This window comes from Rhinopithecus roxellana, chromosome 12 (assembly GCF_007565055.1).
Source record: "Rhinopithecus roxellana isolate Shanxi Qingling chromosome 12, ASM756505v1, whole genome shotgun sequence".
NCBI lineage: Eukaryota > Metazoa > Chordata > Mammalia > Primates > Cercopithecidae > Rhinopithecus > Rhinopithecus roxellana.
This window is the reverse complement of record NC_044560.1, coordinates 92,494,645-92,521,660: the sequence shown is the minus strand read 5'-3', so window position 1 is coordinate 92,521,660 and position 27,016 is coordinate 92,494,645. Positions and strand designations below refer to the sequence as shown.

Genomic DNA, 27,016 nt, shown 5'->3' with positions numbered 1-27,016 from the left:
GGGGCTGCACAAGAGCCTCAGCGTTGGAGGTACACACTCAGGGGCTCTGCGCCTTGCCAACAGAGTGACCTCAGACAATAATTCCTATCTTATTTGCTCCTCAAAACAAATGTGTGAAACAGGTGCTCCTGCCCCATCTTCCAGACTGAGAAAGGAAGGCTCCAGAAGGTAAGAACATTGGGTATTCCTTTCTAGGACGCCGCCCCCAGTTCCCCGGGGTCCTGGTTTTCCTTCTCTTCTCCCTCTCAGCCAGTGAGTCCCTCCTGTGCCAAGGTGTTCATCAAAGCAGACTTGGACTTCCTGCTCTTCCAACTCTGCAATCCTTCCCCTCCCAAGCCACTTCCAACACCGCAGTGACAACTTCTGTGCTCCTGATTCTTGACCTCCCTTTCCAGCCCAGACACCTTCTGGGCTCTGACCCCACTATGCATGTGGACACCTCAGGGCCACTATGTTGCCCAGTGCCAGAGAATGTCATTTCACCTAGTGTGTATGCTCCTGAACATCTCTCCCTCTGCTCCAAATCCCAAAGATTCTCATGGACTATAGCTCAAATGAGCATATCAATTTCCCTAGGGCTCCTCCTGCTTTGGTGTGCCCTATCTCAAGGAATGGCCCTGTCTCCCCAGATACCCAAACAAAAACCATCAATTGATGCTTCCCTCTCCTTCATCCCCCAGGTCCAATCTACAACCAAGTCCCCAGTGACTCCATATCCAAAGTACATGTGAACTCATCCTTTCCCTTCCAACCCCACTGTCCTCCCCCATCCCCTGGTTTGAGCCACATCAGCACCTCTGGCTGGACCACATTGTCCCTCTTCCACTGTTGAACCCTCTGGCCCATTAGCCTCCCTGCCATCAGTAATCTGTCCCTCTCTGAACTTTAGCCACACTCAACTGCTTTTGGTTCTGGGATCTACACATCTCTTCACTCTGGGCCTTTGAACATGCCATTTCATCTGAATCCCCTTCCCAATGCCAATTCCTCCTACCAAGCTTAGCTGAGGCAGCACCAGTCCAGGCACCTTCCCTGACTCAAGTCCAAGATGAGTGCTGCCCCATCATCCATTCCCAGGACAGCTGCCTGGCTCCTCTCCGATCATCACAGCTTTCATCTATAATCGCCTATTTGCTGGCCTGTTCTCCCCAGGAGCCTCTAAGTTCCTTAAGGGTAGAAACTGTGTCTGTGTGGCTCTAGGGCAGCCCCAATGTTTGGTATAAGAACTTAACCGGTGCTCACCAAATCTTCCTAAAATGAACGAATACAGGACCTGTGCTGAACACTTTACATACCTTTCCTTATGCCTCACAGACGGTCATGAGATGGATGGTACTACTCCATGGTGTAGTACAGGAAGAAAGGCTTCAGAGGTTGAAAATTTGCCCAGGGTCACACAGCTGGCAAATTGTAGGAAATGGATTCCAAGAGCAGTCTGTGCGCCTCAAAAGGTTCTCTTTTCACCATCTCTACCCTCCTTCCCAAGTTATTTTCTCTGACCTTGTTTTCTCATCTGTACAACGGGAACAAAAATCGTGCCCAACACAGAGCCTGGCACTAAAAGTTCTCAGTAAATATTTGTGCACCCTCTCCCAATCTCTGAGGCTTATTTAGGACGCATTTTCCTGGGCCAAAACTTCGTGCATGCACATGTTCACAGAAACAGATGCAGAGCTCGACGAAGCATATCTTCAGCACGGGGGACTCAGTAGGCGCCTAACCAATATGTGCTGGGCAGAGGAGCGTTAGTTTAGCAAAGGCTGACGAGTACCCAGACACAAAGCCGCAATAGTGACTCAGGCACAGGAACCCTCCTCCTGCCCCAAGTTCCCTGTCAATTATCCTCTGCCACCACTCCCCTCCCGCTAACCCAAGGCGCGGGAAATATTTAAAACAATTTTATTCATGAAAATATGCTGTACAATGCACTCTACACAGCCTCGACACGGCACACACGCACACGCACACTCTGACGGCACGGCCACGGTACACTGCCTACGATACGTGCCGGGGACGCCGCGCCCACCGCCCGCCCCGGCCGGACACTTATAAATATGGGAGAAGGGCCAGAACTGGCGCGGAGAAAGGGGCGTCGGGGTTGGGGGTGGACGGGGCCGAGGCCCGCTGGAGAAGCTGAGACCGGTACTGAGGGGTGGGGGCGGTTGAAGAAAGGGACTGACTCCGACTGGGGAGGGGAGAAGAGAGGGCCGGCGGGGACGGGAGGGGGAGACTGAACTGTGGGGGGTGGCGGTCGTTGGAGGGCGATTTGCGGGTGGAGGGCTGCTCAGGGTGGATGGATTTAGGTAGGTGTGAGTTTTCAGCAGAGGGTTGCTGGCTTCGGGTGGGTGAGACTAAGACCAGTGGGAAAGTGTGTCAAGTGGGAATCAGATTCATGTTTGGGGGGGGCGCGGGGTCACGGCTAGGGCTCCGCAAATGAAACAAGATTTGTAAACGCTCCCTGGTCCATCTCCTAGTTGACTTTCCCGACCACCGTCCACACCAGGCGGCCCACCCCGCTCCTTCCTACTCCCGGCCAGCCTGGAATTCAGCCTCCTCTCCCAGGCTTCCTGCCCAGGAGGAGGGGGTGGATCTCAGGAGTGTGGGCAGGAGCAGTGGGGTGCCCCGGCCCCTCCCTCCCCTTCCCTGGCGGCCGGCCTCCGAGAGGGGTCTCTAGCTGGGCTGGGGCCGCCTCCTGGGGAGCTGGAGTCGGGGGAGGGGACCCGGGAATCGGGATGGGAAGACAGAGGCCCCTTGGGGACGGGACGGGGCGCCCGGGGTCGGGAGGCGGCCCTCAGCCTGGCACCCAGCTCTGGTTGGGGGGCGGGGCCCCGGCCAGGCCCGGTGGCGGCGGAGGCAGGGCCGAATCGAAGTTGAAGTCCATTTCGTCGCTGTCCATGAAGTCGTTGAGGATGATGGACTCCACATCGCACTCGAGGCTCCCGCTGAACATGTCGAGGTCCAGGTCGGCCGGGAAGCGGTCGGGCGCGGCGCCCAGCGGCCCGGCGGCGGCGGCCGCGTAGGGCCCGGGTAGCGCGTCCAGCAGGAGGCCGCCGGGTGGGCCCCCGAAAGCGGCGGCGTGGCCGGGCGGTGCCAGACCCGCGGCGCCCGCCTCGCCGGGCAGCGTCATAAGGCTGATGGGGTGGGCTAAGGCACTGCGCGAGGGCGCGGGCGGCGCGTATGGGGCCGTCCCCTTGCCAGGGTAGGCGGCGGCCGCGCCCGCCAGCGCCAGCTCCCCGGGCGCGCCCAGCACCGGGCCGGGCCTGGGCGCGGGCGGCGGCGGCGGCAGCAGCGCGGGCAGCGCCCCGGGGCGGAAGGGCGCGGCGGCCGGCGCGAAGCTGGCCTGCTTGTTCTCCTGGATGGTCTGCATGGGCAGGCGGCGCAGCGCGCCCATTGCCGGTGGCCCGAACCCCCCGCCCCCGCCGTAAGCGCCGCCCTTGCAGCCGCCGAAGTAGGCTGGCGTCCCGGTGCGGGCCCGCGGCCCGTACGCGTCCTGCGCGCCGTCCAGCAGGCCCTCGGGCAGCCCCGCGCTGCCGCCGCCGCCGTGCAGGCCCAGCGGGCCTCCCAGCTCGGCCAGGCGGGGCAGCTCACCCGGACAGCGCGCGCCTAGCGCCGGCGACAGCGCGCTGGCGGGACTCGGATACATGAGCGGCGACGATGGCGCCAGGGCCTCCAGGGCCTCGTCGTCCTCCAGTTCGGCCGCCTCCCCGAGCAGGGGTCTCCCGCTGCCGCGGAAGTCGGCCCAAGCCTCGTAGTCGTCGCTGGCGTGCGAGGCGGGGCTGGCGGCCCACTTGGCTGCGGCAGGCACCGGCCCCGGGGCGGGCGCGCCCGGAGAGCTGTCGTCCGGGCTTCGCTCGGGCGCCTGCAGCTGCTTCTTCTTGCTCGCCTTGCCCTTGATGCGCAGGAACTTGGCCCCGTTGTCCATGGACACGGCCCTGCGCCGCGGGGTCTTGCCTGTCTTTCCGCCCTCGGGGTTCAGCATCCACCACGAACTCTTGCCGGTGCCCTCGTTCTGCACGCGGATGAAGCGGGTGTGCAGCGACAGGTTGTGTCGGATGGAGTTCTGTGGCCAGAGACAAGGACGTGGGTGGGAGTGGGGGGTGAGGAGGCCATGGGGAAGAAAGGACGTGATGGAAAGAAGAGGGGGAAGATAAGAGAGTGTAGAAGGAGGGGGGAGCCAGGGATGAAGATGAGGTAAGGGGGTTGGGAGAGGGAGGGGGCAGGTGTAAGTACCGGGTTGGACAAACCCAGAGTACCCACCCTCTGCCCCAGAACCACACCGCCATCCCTCCCCACTCCCACACAGAGACTGCCCAGAAGGTGGGGCCAGAGCTTTGGTCTTAGCCTTTCCCTGGGGGCATGACCAACCCTGTGGGCTACTCTGAGCCTGCGGGGGGCCTGCAGCAGGGAGCAGGACCCCCTCTCACCAGCTCAGCCAAGACCCACGCGGGGCTAACCAGGCTGCCAGGGCCCCCAGCAGATTACGTAAGGGCTTATGCCGCTGCGGCTCATTTGTCCGCCCCCCTCCCTCCCCAGCCTGGCATGGCGCCAGGAGCCCGAAAACCCAGGGCTCCAGAAATCAATCTCGCGGTGACTGATTAAGCCCTGTTTAGAACTAATTGCTCTTTCGTGTGTGGGGAGAATAAATTACCTGCTTTAATTTCGTGTCTTTAAAATGCAACTGCAGGTAGAGAAGACTGTTAACCCTTTGCTGGGAGGGCCTGGCCAGGGGAAACAGAGTAGGCTGGGGGTCCCCAAGGTGGGTCCAGGCCTGAGACTTTTCAGAGGTATCACCCCAACTCCTCTGAGCTGCTGTGAACTCCAGAGGGCTTGGATTCCAGCAGGTCCCTCAAAAGACATCCTTTTGCCACAGAGACCTCAGCCTCTTCAGTGCTCACCTTCAGGTCAGCCCAGCTCTCCTGCCTGCCCTTTGGACTGCATCCTGCCCTCTTCTCCTGACCCACCTGCCTGCCCTCCAAGTCCCTTCCTGGTGGAGACTTCAAAAAATCCCCACAAAGTGTGTGGCAAAGTCCCCGTTCACACACCAGAAGACCTAGGCTCAGAGAGAGGAAGTGGCTTGCCCAAGGTGGCCTTTTCTGCTGTTCCTCAGTTCCTCCGTGGGCTTCACCTCTGCCATCTCTGCATACATCCTCTTTTTAATTCTGCTGTGCCAGTCTCCAGTGCTTCCCATGTCACTGCCTGCTTTTGCCAGGCCTGTTCTGAGGACAGAGGAAGGCAGGGAGTCCACTGGCCCCACTGGAATCTGGAGTAGAACTTCTGCTGGGCCTGCCGCACCCCACCTCTGGGGCCTCCCACCTGGTGGCCTCAACCTCCTGGTCTAGGTACTGCTATGGAAACAGCAGGGGCTTGGGTATCAGAGGGCGGGACAGGATGCCTGGCTCTTTGGCTGCCTAGCTATGTGACCATGGGATGTTTACTCAGTTTCTGTGAGCCTCAGTGAACTACTCTGAAAAAGTGAGCTACATTCAGTAACTACCGCGTAAGGCTGTACGATCATTACATGTGCATGAATAAATGTTTGCACACCAGGTGCTGATAAACGTAGGTTATATCCTCACTCTGGCCAGAAGATCTCACTCCTTAGTTCCCCCAACAGACCTGCTGTTTCCATCTCTTTAACATCATGTCTTGTATGCAACTGTGCTGGGCACCAACTCTGGGAAGATGGCATTCTCCAATTTCATACACTGGGGACCGGAGGCCCAGAGGCATGATGTAACTTCCCATGGCCCCACAGCTAGGCAACGATGCCAGGTACCACTCCAGCTCTGCCCAACTCATGGACCTGCTCTTAACCTGTGAATCCACCCAGCCACACTCACAGCTCCAGCTACTGCTCTCTGAGGTTCTCCCTCCTGCCTCATTCCCACCAGTCTCCGGGAGGAGGGGTCCTTCCTGCTGCCCAGGGTACCCTCCAACCCCTCACCCCCAGCTCCAGGCACTGACCTGACTCCTCAGGGCCCCAGGCTCCCTGTCTCTGGCACTTTCTGGCCTTTGAAGGCAACAGCTGGGACTTGCCAGCCTTGCCCTGCCTGGTTCTCCTGAGACCCTGAGGGGAGGGGAGCTGGGCCCCTAGGGAGCGGTGCTCCCTCAAGTAGATACCCCCTTCCTGTTCCCACCCCTGCACCTGGCTCCTGAGCCCCTCCCCCATACCTGTGTTCAGGCTCCTAGGAGGCCTCAGTTCTCTTCCCCCATAGGACTGTCTGGCTTACAAGAGGCTCCATCTCCCACCTCCCCATTTCTCCATCTGGAGGTCACTCAGGCAACACCTCTTTATCAATGTCATTATGTCCTGGAAGAAGGACAGTACCAGGTACCAGCACCTAGCCAGCACTTGCCCATTCAGCCCTGGGTACTCTAAGTACTTTATCTAATGTAATCATTAGTTGAACTCCATACAAGTCAGGGATTGTGATCCCTATCTCATAACCGGAGAGTGAAGCTCAGAGATGTTAAGTGAGTTGCCAAGGTCACACAGCTTAAGTGCTGTGCCAGGTATTGATTTCAGGTTGGTCTTTTGTTTTGTTTTGTTTTGTTTTGTTGAGACAGGGTTTCATTCTGTAGCCCAGACTGGAGTACAGTGGCGTGATCTCAGCTCACTGCAACCTCCGCCTCCCAGGCTCAAGTGATTCTCCAGCCTCAGCATCCCAAGTAGCTGGAAGTACAGGTGCGTGCCACTGCTGCCCGGCTGATTTTTGTATTTTTAGTAGAGGCGCGGTTTCACCGTGTTGACCAGACTGGTCTTGAACTCCTGACCTCAGATGATCCCCCTGCCTCGGCCTCCCAAAGTGCTGGAATTACAGGTTGGTCTTATTCTAAGTCTAAAGGACATCACATTCTGCCATGGAAGACAGAAACACGTCTGAGAATCCCAAAGAATCTTAAGAAGCCAGCATTCCAGTGTTCCTCAAACTTTCCATGTAAACCATCCCTAGAAGCTGGCAGCAGGGGAAGTCTGGGGGCATGTTGCACAGGCCAAAATTTCCTGCAAGTCTAAGCTTCCTTTTTAGAATTCAAGGAAATTTTGCATATACTTTATAATCCATTCACATTTTCTTTATACACGTTATTCACATGTTTTAGAATTACCGCCAAGACAAGCTCCAGGTCTCTGAAGATTTGCATTCTTCCCTGCTCTGTCCCATATCCAGCCAGGTACCCCTGGAGCTCAGGCCTCAGCCTGAAACCATGGCTGGCCCAACCCAGGGGAAAGAAAGGACTTGCCCAAGGCTGTCTAAGACCTGGTGGCAGAGCAGGGATGTGAGCCCAGGCCTCCTGACCCCCAACCCAGTGTTCTTCTCACTACCAAACCTGACCTAGATGAAGTTTCTCCTTCTTTGGGGGCCTCAGTGTCCTGAACTGTAAACTAAGGAGATGGGCAAGTTGTACTCTGGGACCTTTTCAGTTTGGCACTGAAAATCCTTAGAATCATTCAGTCCAGAGGTTTTCAAACATTTTTCTTAAATAGTGGAACTCTTTCTGTAAATGAGATTTAGTGCAAAACTTGAGCATTACACACTCAAGCCATCGGGGGTGGGGACAGGAGTACCTGGATCCCCGTACACTCAGCACCCTTCTTCACAGAAAATGAAGCTCCTGGGGAGGATTCTGCAGGCCAGATGGATGGGGTCGTCAAGGCACAGAGGGATGCCATGCCTTGCTCAAGGTCAGACAAGGTGGCTCAGAGCTGAGTGAGGACCTAGGCCTCTGACTGCTGAGCTGGGCTCTGAACCAGGTGTGCTCCAGGGCTGTGCCCCATGAGAGAAGCTCAGGCCCTGCAGCTCAGTCTGGCTCCTCAGGGCCCAGCCACCTGGTACCAATCAGAGCTCCCTGCCAGATCTAGTGGCAAGCACTGATCACAGCTCTGGCTCACACCACAAGGCCTCCTGGGAGGCCAGAGGCCATGGAGGAGGTGAAAGAGGCAGAGGAGGGAGATGCCTTTGCCAGGCAGCAGTAACCAGGGCTCCCTCTTCGAGTCGCCTAGCAACCCACCACCATAGCCACAGCCCTGGCATGCCTGGGCTCCCCTGGTGCCCAGAGCTGGGCACAGCTTCTGGGGCCTCATGCCTCCCACATCTACATCCAGACCTGGAGCATGTTGCTAGGGGAGTCAGGACCTACCTGATTCAGGGCCCGAGGGAGACCATCTGGGGGCAGAGGGAAAGGACAGTGGGTTATATCTCATGCCTACCCCGTTCTCCCTCAGAACCTGGGCCAGGGAGCCCAGCACCCCAAGGATTCTCCCACCAGGGAGGAGGCTAGAGTAGGGCAAAGTACATCAGCTGTAGCATTGGAACTGGATTCCAGTTTCAGCCCCATCACCCATGAGTGCTATGACCCTGGGGCAAGATGCTTTCATGCTCCATTCCTCAAATGGCTCCCTGCTCCCTCTCTCACCTCCTTATAGCACGCCACACAGCAGCCAGGGTGACCCTTCAAATAACCAAGATCACGTCCATTCCTGCCCAGATCCCTCCGACACCCTCCATCTCACTCAGAGTGAGGAACAAAGGCCTTGCCATGGCCCATAAGACCCACAGTGACCATGCAGGTGCCCCGCTCCATCCCTCCCTCCCATCCTCAAACCTGCCAGGCATGCCCGCCTGCCCCCAGATATCCACAGAGATCTCTCCTCTCCTTCCAGTCTTTGTTCAGATGTCACCTTTTGGAACGGGGCCCATCCTCACCTCTCTTAAAAACTGTTCCTCTTCCCTGGAATTTCTTGGCCCCCTGATCCTGCTGTATGTTTTTCTAAAGCATTTTCACATTCTAAATACATTATTTATCCTGTCTTTATATTAGAATACAAGCTTCATGAGGGCAGGTGATTTTTATCCTTTTTTTTTTTAACTGTACTTCCTGTGTTTGGTACATACTAGACACTTAAATGTTTGTCAAATGAATAAATGGATGAATGAATAAGAGAAAGTGTGTGCAAGGAGGAGTAATACTGTGTTGTAGGGAGATTAAATGAGACTGGGCAGAGTGACTGGCACAGAATAGGGGCTTTTCCAAACTGGGCAGAAAGAAGACACAGGCAGGATGAGAAGCAGGCAGTGGGGTGAGAATGTCCGCAGCAGTCTGACCCACTGAGGGGTACCAGGGAGAGGGGTAGGGCATCCGTTGGGGGTGAAGGAGAGGTCCCAGGATGCACAATGCAGCTGCCTGCCCTTCCCAGCCCCCCATCCTGCTCCCCAGAGAGACTTGGATAACCCAGGGCTGGCACACATCAAGGTCTCCCCTGGGTCAGAAGACACTCCAGGAGCCCCAGTGGGAACAGAATAACCTTGTCCTTGCTGATGGTGCCTCCCTCATGGACAGGGTCTGATCCATTTGGTGGTGGCAGCTCATCTATCCAGCAGGACACCCTCATCTATTCCCAGGATGCCCTTCACCCACGAGCAGTAATGCATTCACCTGACAGCACAACCCCATTTATCCAGCACACCAGTCCCATTTATCCAGCAAGTACAACCTCATTTGCTAACAGCACTCCATTCACCTGACGGGCCCCCTCATTTATCCAGCAGGACACCCTCATTTATCCTCTGGGTCGGACACTCTCCTTCCTCCTGTGGTGTGGCTGTGTTCTCTGACGGAGCAAGCCGACTGATCCAGCAGGACGTCATCTCTACTACAAGTACACTTCATCCCCTGACAGTACAACCTCATTTATCTAATAATGCACCCTCACCTTGCCTCCAAGTACCACCTCATTCCCTGACAGTACAACCTCGTTTATCTTCCGGTACAACCTCATTTCTCCTCCCAACACAGCTTCATTCTCCGACAGCTCAACCTCATCTAATCTTATGTCTCCAGCCAGGGCCTGCCACATCTCCGGGGGCCAAAGGAGAGTGCAGAGAAAAGAGAGTTCCCCTCATTTGCTGTCCCCCGCCTACAAGGGCTGCCTGGTGCTATAACCATCCAATTTCTTGAGGCCCAGAAGGGGCCATGGACTGTGATTTCTAGGCTGCTTGGCCAAGCCAGAGCTCTACTATTGCCCTGCTTCCTGTTCTGTCCCCACTATGGCTACTGAGGGCCCACAGGTTGGATTCTGGGACATGGACTCATGGTTGCTGTACCATCTTCTTCCTTCCTTATTTATTTATTTATTTTGAGCCAGGTTCTTTTTTTTCTTTTCTTTTCTTTCTTTCTTGCCAGGGTATTTATTTATGTATGTATTTAGAGCCAGGGTCTCCTTCTGTCACCCAGGCTGGAGTGCAGTGGCACAATTATAGCTCACAGTACCCTTGACCTCCTGGGCTCAAGTGATCCTCCCACTCTACCCTCCCGACTAGCCGGGACCACAGGTGTGCGCCACCACACTCGGCTAAATTTTTATATTTTTTGTAGAGAGGAGGTTTTCTTATGTTGCCTACGTTGGTCTCGAACTCCCGACCTCAGGTGATCTTCCCGCCTCGGCCTCCCAAAGTGCTGGGATTATAGTGTGAGCCAACTCGCCTGGCCATCTCTGTGCCATCTTCTTCTGATCCTGGGCAGTGGGACTGGGGGAAGTTACCTTTTCTGGGGCATATTTAGTGGTGTGCTGGCAAATGTTTAACCACCAGTTCTTCTGGAAGTTAAAAAAACAAAAACAAAAACCCCACCTGATTTGATTTGTAGCTTTTGCTGCTTTCTGTCGTATGGATACTCACATCATGGCCAATTTTAAGCTGCCACATGACGTCACTGAGTGCAGAATTGGGAAGAAGTGTGCATGATCAGCCCTCATGAACCAGTGCAAGCCACCTCTCACACACCACTGGCATGTGCTTCAAATGCTGAAGCCAGAGAAGGGCACCCACCTACTACATGCCCAACATAGGCTAGGCTCCTTTAATCCTGATAACCATCCTGTGAGTAGGTACTGCGATTTTACAAAGGGGGTAAACGGAAGCTCAGGTGGGTTAAATGACTCCTGAGGCCACAAAGCTGGGAAATGATGAAGCCAGGCTTGGGTCTTAGGGCTGCTGGATTCCAAAGCCAGGGCGCTCCCCACACCTACCCCTAATGTGGCAGGGGACACTCTGCTCTGCTGTCGACCCCAGTGGCCACCTCCACCTTGACGCTCAAGCCCAGGCTCTCCTAGCTTTCATCAGAGACAGGAGACAAGGACCGTGCCCCCACCTACCACCGACCCTGTGCTACCTCCTGGCCTCCCTGGTACCTGGGGTCTTTCAGGATCCTCCAAGTGCGGCCCTGGGTCTTGTGTCCACCCATCGCAGCCCAAGCTCAAGGTCAGGTGTGGATGCCTGTCCAGATTGTATCACAGTCAAAGGCTTAGTCCAGCCCCTCCCTCAGGAGACTGATCCTGACTACCTGATGGGGACAATGACCCAGCACCTGTTATTGCAGTGACCACCTGTGGGGCTGTGGTGAGGGCTCTGATCCCCTCTATGATTCCCATTTCCTCCTTCCCTCCTGGCCTTCCTTCCTGCATACGGAGAGGTGAAAGACAGGGGACAGAATCCTAACTTCATCCATGTGATAGTGGCCTCCACTATAATGGGAATAACAATCCCACCATCCACAGGGACACATGGGGCCTGGATGAGACGCCACATGTCAAGAATGTCATCCCATCCCTGTCTCGGAGCCCCAGGAGCCTCCCCATCCCACCCTTTGCCCCCACCCAACTCTGGGGCCCCAGCCTGGCCTAGAAACACACACCTGGGTCAGACAGAGCCACAGACTCCCTAAGAGTCACTTGCCCTGCCATCTGGAATGAAGTTCAGGTTCTCAGTCCAGGCCTCTTCCTGGCAAAAGAGGTGACCTGGACAATGCCAGGGACCTGAGGCCATGTGCAAATCCTCGGCACTAGACTCTGCAGTGGAGAAGGGATAGAAGGGCATGTGGGGGCCATGGGGCACAGATGTCTCCAGGTGAGTGGGCTCACGATCAGCAGTGGATCCCAGAGTGGGCAGCCTGGGGCCAGGAGGAACCAATATCCAAAGCAAGGCATGAGGCTCTGGCACCCCCCAGAGAAAGCAGAGCCCACACACCCAGGCTGGGCAGCAAATAAACCAACGGAAGTCCAACCTCACACTGCTCCAATGCCCATTCTTCCTTTCACCTGTGGGCTTGGGTCCAATCCCAGGCTGGTACTAAAGAGCCCTCTGATGTCCTCCAGCCACCTTGGATATCCCCATCCCTGTGCCTTTGCACACTATTCCCTTTACTCTTGTCCCTCTCTCTGCTCTACCAGTTCCTGTTCCTCCATCAAGGCCAGCTCTGTGGCACCTTCCTCATCCCCTATGCAAGCCCCAAAGACAGATGCTCCCACCTCAGTGCTCCTGCAGAGATCTAACAGCAAACCAGAGTAAAGTGGTGTCTGAGCCGGCCTCCCTACTCGAACTTTGTGGGGCAATCCTTGGCTCACGAGAAGTCAGTAGCCACGAGCTGCTCAGGCCTGGCTTTTCTGTGTAGTTTCTCTTCAGCAAAATCTCAGGCCAGAGCTACAAGGCTTGCCCACCCTCTACCAGGGTCCTGTCTGACCCTCCTCCCCGCTGCTTTCTCCTGCAGCTCCTGCTGCCCCTGCCACCTCCCTACTTGTCCTCAGTACTTCCTGCCTCCTTGGGAAAGTGAGGCAGTGAGGCGGGAAGACTACTGCTTCCAAGACATTGACCACATGCCATGCCCTGTGCTGCCGCTTGAAAATTATCTCATTGAATTTTTGTAACAACCCTCTAGTTGGTTTATTGTCCCCATTTTACAGATGAGAAACTGAGGCTCCAAGAGACAAACTGACTTGTCCAGGGTTGCATAGTGTAAGTGGTGGTGCAGGAATTTACACCCAGGGCGCTTGCTCTTTCTCCTGCCCTGAGAGACCTCCAGAGAGGAGCCAAAGCCAAGCAGAAGTTCCAGGGTGAGCCTGGGGTAGGGGTAAGGGGACTGTCCATACTAGTTCAGCAACCCCTTCACAGACCCTCCTTCATTCAGGATTAAAAAGAACTCCTAAATGCAAAGCATTCAGACTTTTCCATCTCCCCTCTCAGTCTCAGCCCCTCCCTCCCTCTGCAGGCAGCACTTCCCCACTCCCTTGCCCCAGGCCCTGGGAGCAGCTGCAGTGACCTCACCCAGCCCTGCCCTGAGCCCAGCTCTGGGGAGGGCCCAGCAGCTGTGCCCCAGCCCTGCAGGCTGGCTCCTGGGGGAGAAAAAGGATGAGTGGGCATGGTGCCAAGAGAACCATCTGCTCTCCCAGGGGCATGGCCACCCGCACAGACACTAGCCTTGCCCCCAGGGGCCACCCTTGGCCCTCTGTCCTCATGCCAAGGGGCTCTAGGAGCACAGGGTGGCCCACCCAGACCAGGGCACCAGCCCTCATCTGCCATTTTTCTCTTAGAGACTGAGAGGTCCTTGCAGGACATGTTGGAGCACTCAAATGTCCACTGGAAAATGAACAAGTGCTCAGAGTAAGCCCTAGGGGCAGAGGCCAGAGGCCAGGGTAGGGTGTGCTGAGCACTGCCTCCCCCAGCCCCGGCCCCAGCCTTGTCGAGCTAAGGGCCCTCAATCCCTTCCCGGGGCCCTCCATCTCTGCACATCTGTTCAGCTGGCAGGTGCCTCAGGAAGAGGGCAAGCCCCTTCCCCCAGGGCCCCAGCTCAGGTTACAAGAGGAGGAGGAGGAGGCCAGCTGAGGACAGAGGGAGGGGACAGGAGAGAGAAGCAAGAGGCTTCACAGCTTCCCAGAGTGTTGGGGGAGGGGAACTCAGAGCTGAAGAGGGAAGGGCCATGCCCAAGGTCACACAGCTTGCCAGTGGGGCAAAGAGGAGCCAATGTCCAGGGGAGGGCAGTCCTGGGTTCAAGGGTGACTTTGAACAATACATTTCCTTCATCTGTGAAAATGGGGTGCCGGCTGGGCACAGTGGCTCATGCCTGTAATCCCAGCACTTTGGGAGGCTGAGGCAGGCAGATTACGAGGTCGGGAGATGGAGACTCTTCTGGCGAACAAGGTGAAACCCCGTCTCTACTAAAAATACAAAACATTACCCGGGCGTGGTGGCGCATGCCTATAGTCCCAGCTACTCCAGAGGCTGAGGCAGGAGAATGGCATGAACCTGGGAGGTGGAGGTTGCAGTGAGCCGAGATCAGGTGCTACTGCACTCCAACCTGGGGGACAGAGTGTGACACTCTGTCTCAAAAAAAAAAAAAAAAAAAGAAATGGGGTGCCTAAAACCTGCCCTGCTTGTCATCCAAGGCTATGGGGAAGGCTCTGGAGGCTAGAAAGCAACAGGCCCAACTAAGGGCAGGAGGGAGCTTGGACATCTGAATATCTGACACCTCGGTCTCAGGGACAGGAAAGGGAGGCATTAGAGGAAGGACCCTATTATTATCCTATTTTGTAGAGGAAGAAACTGAGGCTCAGTTGCCCAAGGCTACGCAGAGGGTAAGGAGAGCTAGGCTCTGCCTGCCTGTTTGCCTCCAAGACTCCTAACCACATGGCTTGGCCTCACCTAAGGGATTTTCAAGGCACCAAGGGGTGCTGCCTATGCTAGGCCTGGCATCTGGGACTCTTTGGGCCTCTGTCCTATCTCAGGCTCATTTTCTCCCCGGGACCCCAGTAGCAGGCCCACACTGGGTGCCTGGGCCAGCCTCTCTCTCCTGTTCACTCCCCACAGCACCCTTGAGTGACCTCTGCCCATGTCATTCCCATGGAGAATTCACATTGAGAAGCCCAGAGCCTGGGATGCTCTTCAAGGCCACTCACTTGCTTTCCCAGCTTCAACGCCTGCTGGGCCCCACATAAGCACAGCGAGACCCTCAGGGGCTCCCCACACAGTCCTGAGGCCTTGACCTTCTTTGTCTGCTTTGTCTCCCTTCCTCTCTTCTACCTCCAAACACTCAGCTCATTATCTGGCCTTCCATCATGACCCTGAGCAGATCTTACCCTGCATCAGAGTCAGTGTCCTCGTTTTATCTCCCTAGCTTGACCCCTGCAGGCTGGGATCTCAAGGTCAAGGAGCCAGTCCAGTCCCCACCCAGCAGCCCTGCATAATAGGTACCCAGTGGATGTAGCCCTGGATCACAGGGAATGGAGGGAGCTGCCTCAGCCCTGGGGTCTGCAGACGAGGGGAACATCAGGCTCGTCTGCCCCCACCTTCAGGGAGCTCTCTATCTGGGAATGGGAGCCAGGGAGCCAGGGACCCCAGGGCCATTCCCCAGGCCAAAAGCCTGAGGGCTAAACTCCAAGGGATAGCAGAGAGACAATGACTGGGAGGGGAAGGGGCAGAGGGGAGGAAGGTCAGAGCCCTGGGCTAGGGTGGAGTTAGCCCTGGAGAGTTTCGTTTCTGCCACTTAGAGTAGCTGCTTACTTTTCTCATTCTTGTTCCCTTACCTGCAAAATGGGGAAAGTAACCCTACCAGCTTCACAGGGTTGCTGGGAAATTAAATGAAAGAATGTACATAATGGCACATGGCAGGTTGACTCCTGAGCTAGAATAGTTTAGTGTGGCTAAGGCAAGGATCAGAAGATGGGAGGGTGGCTGGAGAGGTAGACTAGGGCTGATGGCCAGGCCTTGAGTGTCCTACTAAGGCCTGGGGACTGGATTAAGCAGCTATACACATGCCCCTCTTCTCTCCTCTTCTCTCCCTCTTCGCTGCTCTCTGACAGCAGGGGCTGTGACATTTAGTTTATTCACCATTCCAGTTCCAGAGAGGCTTCCTGAGTATTTACAACCACACTGACTCTGGCCTTGCCCCCAGGGGCTGCCCTGGGCTCTCTGTCCCCTTGCCAAGGGACTGCAGGAGCCCAGGGCAGCCCTCCCTCTCTTGCAGCAAAGTCTCCTAGTAAGCAAAGCATATCAGCCCTGGCTGTGGCTCCATTCTCTTCATCCATGTCCTATACAGTGTGATTTCTAAGCCATGGGGTGGCTGCATGATGGTGATGTGGTGGCCCAGTCCCTGGGTGCTGACTACATGGGGTTCAGATCTCTGGAGGACCCAAAAGGAGTGAGGAAGAGGGGTGTAGCCTCAACCTGGGCAGCCTGCTTGGAGAAGAAGCTGGTCCATGCTGGGAGGAAGAGACAGGGGGACAGGCAGGAGGCCAAGAAGCCACCCTCTAAGGTATTGGTTCAGAATGACCTGTCACCAGCCATACACAGATTCCAGAGCTCACCCCGATATAGAGGATCTGAGCTGGGGACTGGAAGCCTGTGTTGTCAGAAAGCTTCTAGGTGATTCTGATCATCAGCTAGGTTTGCAAACAACTAAGGACTTGAGGCAGGAATTCTCAGTCAGAAGTCTTGGGTTCCAGAATCACCTGGAAGGTAGGGCTTTGTTCAAACTACCCAAGACCCCACCTAGTTTCTGAGGGGTATCCCGAGGGGTCAGCCAAGGAGAATCAATAGGTGCCTTGGTGACTGTGAGACAATGGCAGTGGGCGTGGGTTGAGAATTCCAGTGTCATGTGTGAAGGTGGAGATGCCAGGGCGACCTGAGATCAGAGGAAGCAGGAAAAGTGGGAGAAAGGGCAGGGCCTGGACAAGGTAGGCTGAGGGCCTATGGGTCCCAGGAGAGCAGTTTGGACTTGGTTGACTTCCAGGTGAACCAAGGAGCCCAGGAGGGTTCTGGAGCAGGAGAGCCTGGGGGCAGGAGGGCTGGCTGGCATGTAGAGCTGACAGCACCAGCATGGGGAGATGCAGAAATGTGGCAGAGACAGACGAGTCTGCAGCTAAATCCAGGCTCCGCTATGCTGCCTTGGCCAAATGACCTCATTTTTCTGGGCCTCCATTTCCTCAACTGCAAAATGGGGTTATTAATGTGTACCTAGCGGGATCCAGGGAGGATGAAATGAGAGAATGTATGTGAACTGCCCAGCTGACTGCCTAGCACCCAGATATTAATTATCTTACCTCTCTTTCTCCTTTCCATAAGAAGTACCCCCACTTACAGACCAGAAAGGTTTCTCTCTGCAAAGAGGGAGGCCCTTGGGGGAGGGTGTGGGAGGCCCCTCCCCCACACGCCACCTGGCCCCCCTCCCACCTCCACATATGGGTTGGGGGGTGGGGAGAGGCAGCAAACAGCCAAACCCTCCCAAACAGGAGTTGGTTTCTATGGTAACCAGGGTGCCAGGAGAAGGGGGGTGCTCCAGATCCAGCTGTCCCCCTGAGAACCCTACCCAGGCCCCAGAGCCTGAGCTCATGCCCGTCCAACACCCTGAACCCCCATCTGCCTGCTTTGGGGGCCAGCTGGAACTGCCATAAACACTCCTTTCATTGTACCCAGAGCATATTTGCCACCTGGGTACTGCCACAGACAGGACAGGCATCTTTAAACAGGAGTCCCAAGTCCCACACCTGTACTCACATGTGTCCACCTGGGAGAAGTCCTCTCAGTACTATGTGCCCTCTGTCCAATGAACCCCTCATGGCTCCAAGAACCAGTGAGCTTGTAAGTTACAGCACTGAACCGAAAAAGACTGTGTTAAGACCCTTTGGACACAGATGAGAACACTGAGAACCAGAATGGGAGAGAGGTTTGCTCCAACTCACACATGCAATGGATCAGGTTCCCTATAGGTAGGGGTTCTGTCCAGCCCCTCACCTACTCCTGACTCCACAGCTGACTCCAAATGACGCCAAAGGGCTGGACTAGGACACTCTGTGTGATGCTGAAAGGGGATGGGGCACTGCTGGGGAGAAGGAAATAAGTCCTAAAAGCTTTAAGACTCATCTAGCAGCCAGGCATGGTGGCTCACACCACCATGTAATCCCAGCACTTTGGGAGGCTGAGGCAGGTGGATCCCTTGAACCCAGAAGTTCAAGACCAGCCCGGACAACATAGGGAAGACCCCTGTCTCTACAAAACACCTTTTTAAAATTAGCCAGGTGGGATGGCCTGTGCCCATGGTCCAGCTACTCAGGAGGCTGAGGTGGGAGGATCACTTGAGCCCAGGAGGTCAAGGCTGCAGTGATCTCTGCCACCGCACCCCAGCCTGGGTGACAGAGAGAGACCTTGACTCAGGAAAAAAAAAAAAAAAGACTTGTCTAGCAACAAAATGGGCAATCCCAGAGATGGTGAGTTTCTAGTTGCTGGGAGTGTGTCAGAGGGGGTTGAGTTGGGGAGGAGTCAGGGGTGCAGAGACTGGGTTCCAGGACTCTGCAGCTCCTTGGAGAACCCAAGTCTGATTGGAATGTGAGGGAGCAGGCACCAATGCATAGGCAGGTCCAGCCCCACCCTCTCCTGTTTCCCAGGCACCCCCCACTCCGGGTAAACTAGGGTTGGGAAGGGGATCTAGTGAGTCTGCTGGGAGGTAAGGGAAACTGAGGTGAGGAAGGGGCTCCCCCTGCTGTAGCTGATATACCCACATCCCACTCAGTACTTGACTACCCCTCAACCCTTACACCCCATGTGGTGGTCACCACTAGCTGCCACTCAAAGACAGTGAAGGTCCTTTCAGAGTCCAAAACAGGCCCTTCCCTCCAGCCCCTGCCCCACCTCAATCCTACCCAATGGCACAGAAAAAGCTTGAGCTTGGGGTCCAGTTCCCAGGCCCACCACTTCGGAGGTAGCGACCTCAGGGCAAGTCACTTCCCCACCTGGAACACAGGGATGCCAGCCCGCCTGGGTGGTGGTGAGGGTCTGATGAGAGTGCTCTGGACCAGCGGGTGCCTCTGTCCCGGCCCCCTCGGCCCTCCGCCCCTCTGGCAGGGCCTCTTCAGTTCCTCAACCTAGTCAGTCCCTTGGCTAGTCAGCTCCCTTTAGTCAATCCCTTGGCTGGAGCCCTCAGGGCTTGCAGAGAGGGGCCCCCCCAGACCCGCAGAAAGTGGGGGTTGGGGGCGCTGAACTTTCGAACCCGCAAACCCCCCGCGCCGTTCATTACCTTAACGCGAGTTAAAAATAACCGTCTCATCTCTTTAAATTAGTCTGTCTGCAATTACCGCCTGGCACGGCGCTGCCCGCCATCGTCCCGCTGGAGCAGCGCCAGGTGGCAGGCGGGGCCCTCACCCTGTCTGTCGGTCTGTCTGCCTCCCGGCCCCCTCCTCTCCCGCCGCGTGGCTGCCCCAGGGGCCTCCCTGAGCCCCGCCTCCTCAGCTCCCTAAGTTGCGCGGGGTGTGGCGGGGGCGGCCGCTGTGGGGCCGGAAGGGAGAGAGGGGGTCCGCGGGGAGCAGAGTGGGGTGGGGGGGCTGGGCACGGCGGCGGGGGAGGGGCGCCGGGAGGCCCGGGAAGCCGGAAGGGCCCGAAGCGCGCCAGCGCTCGTGGGTGGGTGTGAGCAGGTGGCCGTGGGAGTCTGCCGGGCGTGCCAGCAACTGTGCCAGGAGCGGCTGGCACGGGCTCGTGCCCAGGAGGCGGGCAGCTGCCAGCCCCCCGCTCATGCAGTGAGGGGGGTGAGGACACCCCCCAACCGGGACTCACACCGCCTCCTCCCGCACCCCCATCAGCCCTTGGGGCTGGGGATCCCCGGAGGACAAAGGAGGAGGAGGGAGCCCTGCTGGAGCAGGCTGGGGGGAGAGAAGGGGGTGGCTTCAGCTGACAGCCACTGCTTGGGCTGTAGCAGGACCCTGCCCCCAGCCTCTCAGATCAGTCCCTCTCTTCCAGCCACACCCCACCTGGAACTTACTGGGCCAGATGGGGGTGGTGCCACCCCTCCTAATCCCACCTCTCATCAGCCAGGCTGCCCCAGCCCCTGGGAGAGAAGGGAAGTTCCCATCCAGTGTGCTCCTTCTGGGGACAGGAATGGGAGGCGCCCAGGCCTGGCCTGGGAGCTCCCAATGGAACTGGCAGCCAGGAAACACAAAAGCAGGCAGAACAACTCCAGGGGCGCTAAGTGGAAGGTGTGCCAGAACTCAGAGCAGCCTGAAAGGCTTCCCAGAGGAGTCCAGGGCCAAGGGAAAGTGAGACTGGAGTATCTGAGAGAAAGTGGGAGGCTCTACCTGGATATTCACAGTGTTGGGACACTGTAGAGGGACCGCCTATCCAAGCCCTCATCCTAGGCCTGGTGGGGAACACAACTAGCCCCTTTGGTTGGGTTCCCAGCAATAAGCCCAGCCTCTCTAGGCCTCAGCATGGTCTGAGTGTCCCAAGCCTGCTGCTTGTCTTGTCTTCTCCAATTCCTGTCCTGCACCACTCAGCTACCTCCCTGCATCATAGATATGACCATAGGGATAAGGCCAAGCATGTCATCCCTTCCTGATCTGGCCCATTCCACCCTTCCCATGCCACCTCCCTGTCATGCCTGGACACCCTTGGTTTGAGCCTGGCACACCCAAACTGTCCCCAAATCAGACATGCACAATTTCACCTCCCTGCCTTTGGGAATGCAGTCAATACTTCCTGGAAGACTATCTCCCAAATTCTCCCCTCCCCAATGAAGGCAGTGCAGACCAAGTGCCACCTCCTCTGTGAGGACTTCCCTGGCTCCCCCAGGGTATCTAATTCCCCTTCCCTGAACCCCTACCCCCATCCCCAGCCTTTCCTATTTACAAAACACAAGGCCTGGGTGTGGAACTGGCTAAGTCCTGATTATTCTGAAATAGATCCAATTAATGCCTTCTCCTTTGGTCCCCACCCCATCTAACACAGGGTTTGGTACACCCCAGGGATTCAATTGCAGTATGTTTGTAGGGGAGGGGAATAAGGAGAGAACAGTGGGCCCTGGCCCCAGGCCTGGCACCTGAGGTGTTCTGTCTGTCAACCTGAGTCTGGCTGGGAGTTGGGATGGCTTTTTCACCAGGCCTCTGGAGTAAATGACTGGGAATGGGGAAGGGCACCATGCAGGAAGCTCCAGGAATAAGTGGGGAAGTAGGCTCCCTGGGGAGCTGGGTAGAGGGTGAGATAGAAGGGCACAGCATGGGGCAGGCCCCTTTCCAGTGCCTGGGTGGTCTCTGCCAAAACCTAGGTCAGGAGTCCACATCTGAGGCTCCCTCTCCAATGCTCAGCCCACGACTGGGAGCCCAGGCACAGGGACAATCGGTGTGTCCCTAGCAGTGTGGTGCAGTGGAAACTGCATCCAATGGGCAGGCAGGAGGCCTGGGCCCTCATCCAAAGCCTGCTGCTCAGTGATGCCCTGGAAAGACTCCTATCCCCTTCCAGGGCTTCAGTCTCACTGTCAGAAATGAACTCATGGGTCTAAACTATCTCCAAGCATATTCTCAATCACGTTTTAGGATTTATACCTCCCTATGTTCAAAAGCCTTCAATGTGCCCCTCCCACCCCCAGCTGCCAGCAGGACACTGTTCCAGAGGTGCTTGGGGACCCTGGAGGGAGAAACATGTAGGCTGGATTCCAGCTTTCCCATCTACTAACTGTGTGACCAGTTCACTCCTAAATACAGGCCTCAGGGCCTTCCTTGTACTTGGGGCCAATGCTGGCTTTGGGCACCCTGGAGGGAGACCATTTGGTCACGGTAAAACCACCTCAGGGACTGTTGAGAGCATTAAAGGCAGATGTGTAAAGGTACCTCTCACAGTGCTTGGCCCCAAGACCTTCAATGAACTGCAGTTCTCTCCTGACTTCTAGCCTCATGTTTCCTCTTCCCATCTTTCCCCATGCTGCCTGATGTGCAAGCTGAGCTGGAGCTACACCTCCTGCAAGAAGCCCTCCCGACCACTCTGGCCCAATGTACTGTCCCCTGCCTCAGCATCCTGCGCCATCCACTCAGTTCCCTGCTCTTTCACTAGACACACACTCATGGCTTCTTGGTGTCATGACTGTATGCTGGGTGCTGTGGGCACCGAATGGCTCTGACACTGCCACTGTCTTCCAAAAGCAGGGTAGATAGGGGAAATGAGACAGAACACAAATGACTAAAACCCGCTACCAGCAGGGAGAGGGCCAGAGAACGGGGAGTCCTAAGCTAGCTAAAAAGCGTTAGGGAAGGCTTCCTGGAGGAGGCATCTGAACTCTGTACCCTTGAGGACACTGAATACATCTCCAGGGAGGAGAAGGCCAGGGCAAGGGGAGCAAGGAGGTAGGAACAATTCCCAAGTGCAGGACACACTTGGGAGAAATGTGTTCTGGTGGGGGCTGAGCCCAAGGGGATGGGAGAGGAGATGCAGAAAGAGACCCAGGTCTACTCCTCCGGCCTGTGTTCCTACTCCATAGTGGCCAGTGAGGGACAGAAGCTGCCAGCACTAACCCTGAGAGCCGTGGGCTCCCAGGTCAGGATACCCTGGCTCTACAATGCTGCCCCTGGGTATCTAGAGCTGTTCATGCCCACAAGTCTCCCCTCCTCCACTGGCACACCTCCTTCCTCTGACCCAGCTTGCAGGCACCACAGGGCATAGCCCCTCCCTTGATATAGGCATGCCTCCCTCACAGAGGCCACCCCTTCCATAGGGAGGCTGACAGCTCACCTCCTAGGCACAGGTACCCCTCCAGCCTCCTCTCCCCCAAAGGCATAGACTATCCCCACTCTCCAACAAGATGGCCAGGGGAGGAGCTGGGTCGAGAGGCCACAATCCAAGCAAGCCCCTGTCCCCTCCTAAGATGGCTCCCCGCTTTCCACTGGCTGGCACTGAGGCCTCCCTGGGGTACCCTGCCCCTCCCCCAGCCCCTAAATTGATCTGGGCTCCGACAGCCAGGGAAGTGGAAAAAAGCATCCTGGGTGGGTATGGACAGATCCCCAGCTCTCAACACCCTGCCCTCACACCAGCAGGGGCCATCACCAGTGACCCCCATCCTGATCTAGGTAAGGGGGGGCAGCAGCCACCCCATGGAGAACTCAGATCTCAGGTCACCTGCCGAGTTCCCCACTCCGGGCTGGCTGGTGCCCTAGGGTGAACTCTGGCACCACAAGAAGAACTGTGGGCCCATGGTCACACTCCTCACCCTGGGGACAGCTCCAGTAAGGGCAATGATAGAGATTTGGGAGGGAAGCCGGCATTGGCCCCAAGTCATTATTCCAGCGCTCTCAGAAGGGTGCCCTGGTGAAAAGGGTAAAACAAGAGTCACACAAAGCAGACTCGGGGGAGGAGGAGGGTCCCCAATGTCCACGGCCTGGGAATGGGTTCCTCTGCTATGCCCCCAAGGACAGGGTGGGGACATTCCTCGGGGACGCCTCAAAGTGGCAGTCCCTTGTCACCCCACCAGACCTCCCACCCCGCATCCCTCCCCGCAATGGAGCACGCACACAGCTGCTGCCAGTACGCCCCCGCCCGTCCGCTGGCCGGCCCCACGCCCTGGGCGCACACTCTGTGACCCCAGGGGGTGCCAAAGAGCCCTCCTCCTGACTGCCCGCCTGCAGCCCAGCACACCTAGCAGCCCCTGGAAGCCCCAGTCGGCGTCCCCAGCCCCCTCCCCAGTCGGACGCCCCCACCTTCCAGCCGGCCGAGCTGTTGCTGTCGCCTTTATCCTTGAAGTAGGGCACGTAACGGACCATCCAGTCGTAGATCTGCGAGAGCGTGAGCCGCTTGTCCGGGGCGCTCTCGATGGCTTTGGTGATGAGGTCGGCGTAGGACAGGTTCCCCCACGCGTTCCGCCGAGAGCTCTTCGCTTTCCGCAGCGGTCCGACCTCCGCGCCCAGGGGCGGCGCTGGGGCCATCGCCGGGGCCGTAGCCCGGCGCTCCGGCCCGCAGTCCTCGGCGCCCTCGGCCACCCCTGCGCCCAGCGCTCCGTCCTCGTCGCCGGCCAAGTCAGGCTGCGGCAGGGGCCAGGTACACGAGCGCGGCCGGCTCTGCGGCGCGAAGTCCGGGTCCACGTCCACCTGATGCGCTCGCAGCTTCGCAGCCATGGTCCCGCCCGGCTCGGGCGAGGAGGGGAGGGAGGCTTCGCGGAGGGTGGGCGGGCGGCTCTGGGATCTGCACGCCCCGGGGAGGCCCGCGGGAGGGGTCCCTGGCGGCGCTGTCTCAGCCGCGGGGCGCCATGGGCCGAGGAGCGGAGGCAGGGGGCTGGACGCGCTGGGGAGCACGAAGGGAGGGAAAGACCGGGGCAGTGAGGGGGCGGCGGCCCGGGAGCCCAGCGGGCACACACCTCGCCCAGCCCCGTTTCTAGCACCTGCCGCCTGCCTGCGCCTGCAGCCACCACCGCCACCGCCGCTGCCGCCGCTCCCCGGGCGCCGGCCCTGCACACGGGCCCCGCTCTCCCGGGACGAGGCCGGATTGCACCATGCCGGAGCCCGAGCCGGTGCCGGAGCCCGCGCCGCCGCCGCCCGGTGAATGCCGCCGCCGCCGCCGCTCCGGCTCCAGCGCCAGCTCCCGCGCCTGCCGCGCTCAGCGCCGGCTGCACCTCGGGATGGGCGGGGGACGGGGAGGGGGCGGGCCCGGCGCGGGAGGGGGCGGGGCGTTTCGCCTGCGGCCGCGGAATCCTCAGCCAGCCCAGGTGCCCCGCCCGCGGGCTGGGAGACGGGTCGTGGAGCTCCCAGCTCGGGGCGACACCGCCGCAGCCCCTGCAAGCAACAGCGCCGCCTACGGAGCAGGGGCGGAGCTGCTGGCGCGACCCCGCCCCCTGCTCGGCGCGGAGGGGGGCCTAGGGGGCGGGGCCTTAACGCTCCCATTGGTCCGCGACTGGACTGTCCCGCCCATGGACTCAACAGGATCCCTCCCAGAAGCGCGTCACCGGTTATTGTTACAACCCGGGGTTTCCCGGGGCAACGGGATGGGCGGGGCTCAGGGCACTGGCCCCGCCTTCTACTCCGGAGAGGACTGCCCCGCCCTTTGTTTCTAGACCCCTGACGTTCTCAAGTCTCCGTTCCAGGAACCTGACAGGGAGGATGCTCGAACTCTACTCTTCTTTGTGCCCTGGACTGGGCTGGGGAAAAAGAATGGGTCAAGAATACTTGGGTTCTAGGCCAGGCTTTGCCACAATTCTCGCTCCTCCATCCGCAAACATGTTCTTCATGGTGCCTGTGGGCATAGTTTTAGAGCTCCAGTTCTCAAAGTTTAACGCAGAGCAGAATCATCCCCTAGAGCTTGTTAACACTGTTGGACCCCAGCTCCAGAGTTTCTGATTCAGCAGGTCTGGGTTGGGGCCCCAGACTTTGTATTTCTAACCAGCTCCCGAGTGATGCATGAGAGACCACACTTTGCAAACCATTGTTTTAGAGTCTGTGGGAGGTTCTTACTACGGTTGTTGGAACAAGTACTTGTCTAAAGTTCACAGTGTTTGGGGAGAAGCTTCTTATTCAGTTCCTGGATATTTATTGAGCACCTCTGACGCACCAGGCACTGTCCAGGGCTCTACAGTGAGAGCAGCAACTGAAACAAATGAAGTCCCCTGCTGCATAGACTACTCAGGAGTCAGATGCTAATCAGATCATCACATGAGCTCAGAAGGGCGAGGCTAGCTGAGAGGTTGATCAGTCCGTGGCCTCATCCTACAGGCTGCTGAGCTAGGTTTCCCAGTCACCACCGCACCTGCTGGCCTTTGCTCAGGGTATTTATCCCCTCTGCCTAGAACATCATTTCCCCTCCGCAAGGCCCTCATCAGAGATTCTCCCACTCTTCAAAGCTCCGTGCAAATGTCAACTTAACCCTGACATCTTCTCTAGCCTCAATTCCGAGCACTTTTTGTTCTCTGCTTGCCCAGACCGCTTATTGAGCTGCCAGCAACACCTTGTGCCCCTGTAGCACAATATTCCTATTATGCCAATCAGGAAACCGAGGCCCAGAATGGGCAGGTGACTTGCCCTGGTGGCATGGTCAGGACTGGAATCTCAAGCTCCTGACTTCTTTACCAGCCAGTACCTTGCTCCTGGGGAGGCCGGAGATGCAAAGGTCTCTGGGCAGGGGGAGGGCTGAGCCCAGGCCATGGGAGATGGCCTCCTTTCTCAAAAATTTCTTCCTTCCAGTTTAGGACATGAGGAGCAGGGCCAAGGGTGAGGGTAGGGGTGGGGCTGGAGGAGCCCCTCCTCATCCCCCAAGGTGGAAGCAGGTCTTGCTTGCAGATGTCTGGCATGGCATCTGCCTGAGTCACATCACAAGGCAAGGGTGGGCATGGCAAGTGCTGGCTGATGTCACCCCCGCCACCATCCATACACATACACACATCCTGCAGGTGGTTCTGCTTAGAGTCACAAGGAGCCTGAAATCATTGCTGAATCCACCTCCCCACCACCACATCACTCATATGCCCTCTATGCCTGGGGAGTCCACACTGGGAGCTGCCCGCCTAAGGGACCCTGGACACCGAGCAAGCCTCCTGGCAGTCTGCAGCCCTGGCCCAGCTCTGAGCTGTGAGACAGAGGCCTGCTGAAGGCCATACCAGTGCTGGGAGGATCCTTCGCTGGGGGCCCTGGCACAGGCTGCCACCGTGGGTCTGGGAAGCCAGGTTGGCAGAGATGCACTAGAGGCTGACTCAGGCTCTGTTCAGAGCCCTACTCTGCCCAGTGTCCACAGCTGCTGCCTGGACTCTCCTCTGAGGCCCATGTCTCATACACTCAGCTCCTACACACACACACACACACACACTCAGACTCACACCCAATAGCACACACTCACATTCTTCTTCACTCACAACTTGGCCCCTACTCACACATTCATTTTGAGGCAGTATAATGTAGCGATTAAGAGTAAGAGCATGGGCAAGTTACATAACTGCTCAAAGTCACTCTTTCCTACTCTACAAATGACCACCATAATAGCACTACCTTCACAGGATATTTGAAAAATTAAATACGTTCATGAATGTGAGCACCAGGCTCAGAATAAGCGTGCAATAAATGCTAGCTGTTTTTATTGCTGCTGTTGTGTGTACATATCTTCCCTTCCTACTTTGCCCAGCTCATACAGTACCACCTGGTCTTACCATGCACACACTCACAGCCGCTCACTCACTTAGGCTCTCTAACAAGCACACTCGCCACGTGCCTCACACTTGTGTCCCAATTACACAGACCCATGGTTTCTACCTAGAGTTCCTTTGACCACCAGCTGTCACCCTTCCCTGCTCCCCCAGGCTGGCTCTCAACCTCCCATCCACCCTCCCTACCACGCCCACATTCATTTCTGTTCACAAACAAGCCCCACTTGCTTCCCCTTTCATTCCTCCTTTTTCCACACGCAGGCACATATTCTTCACTCACACCTCCCTGGACACTGGAACATGCTCACATTCCTGTGCACGC

The 27,016-nt window shown here is 57.3% G+C and overlaps 1 protein-coding gene across 1 annotated transcript; it reads right to left on the bottom strand.

Moving 5' to 3' along the window:
• Window positions 1-1,882: 1,882 nt before the first annotated feature.
• On the bottom strand, window positions 1,883-24,177 carry FOXO6 (forkhead box O6). The gene is made up of 2 exons (XM_010354244.2): window positions 23,273-24,177; window positions 1,883-4,060 (listed from the first exon to the last, which is right to left on the bottom strand). The coding sequence occupies exons 1-2, from the start codon at window positions 23,684-23,686 to the stop codon at window positions 2,792-2,794; spliced, it is 1,683 nt and encodes a 560-aa protein (XP_010352546.2). The 5' UTR covers window positions 23,687-24,177; the 3' UTR covers window positions 1,883-2,791.
• Window positions 24,178-27,016: the final 2,839 nt, after the last annotated feature.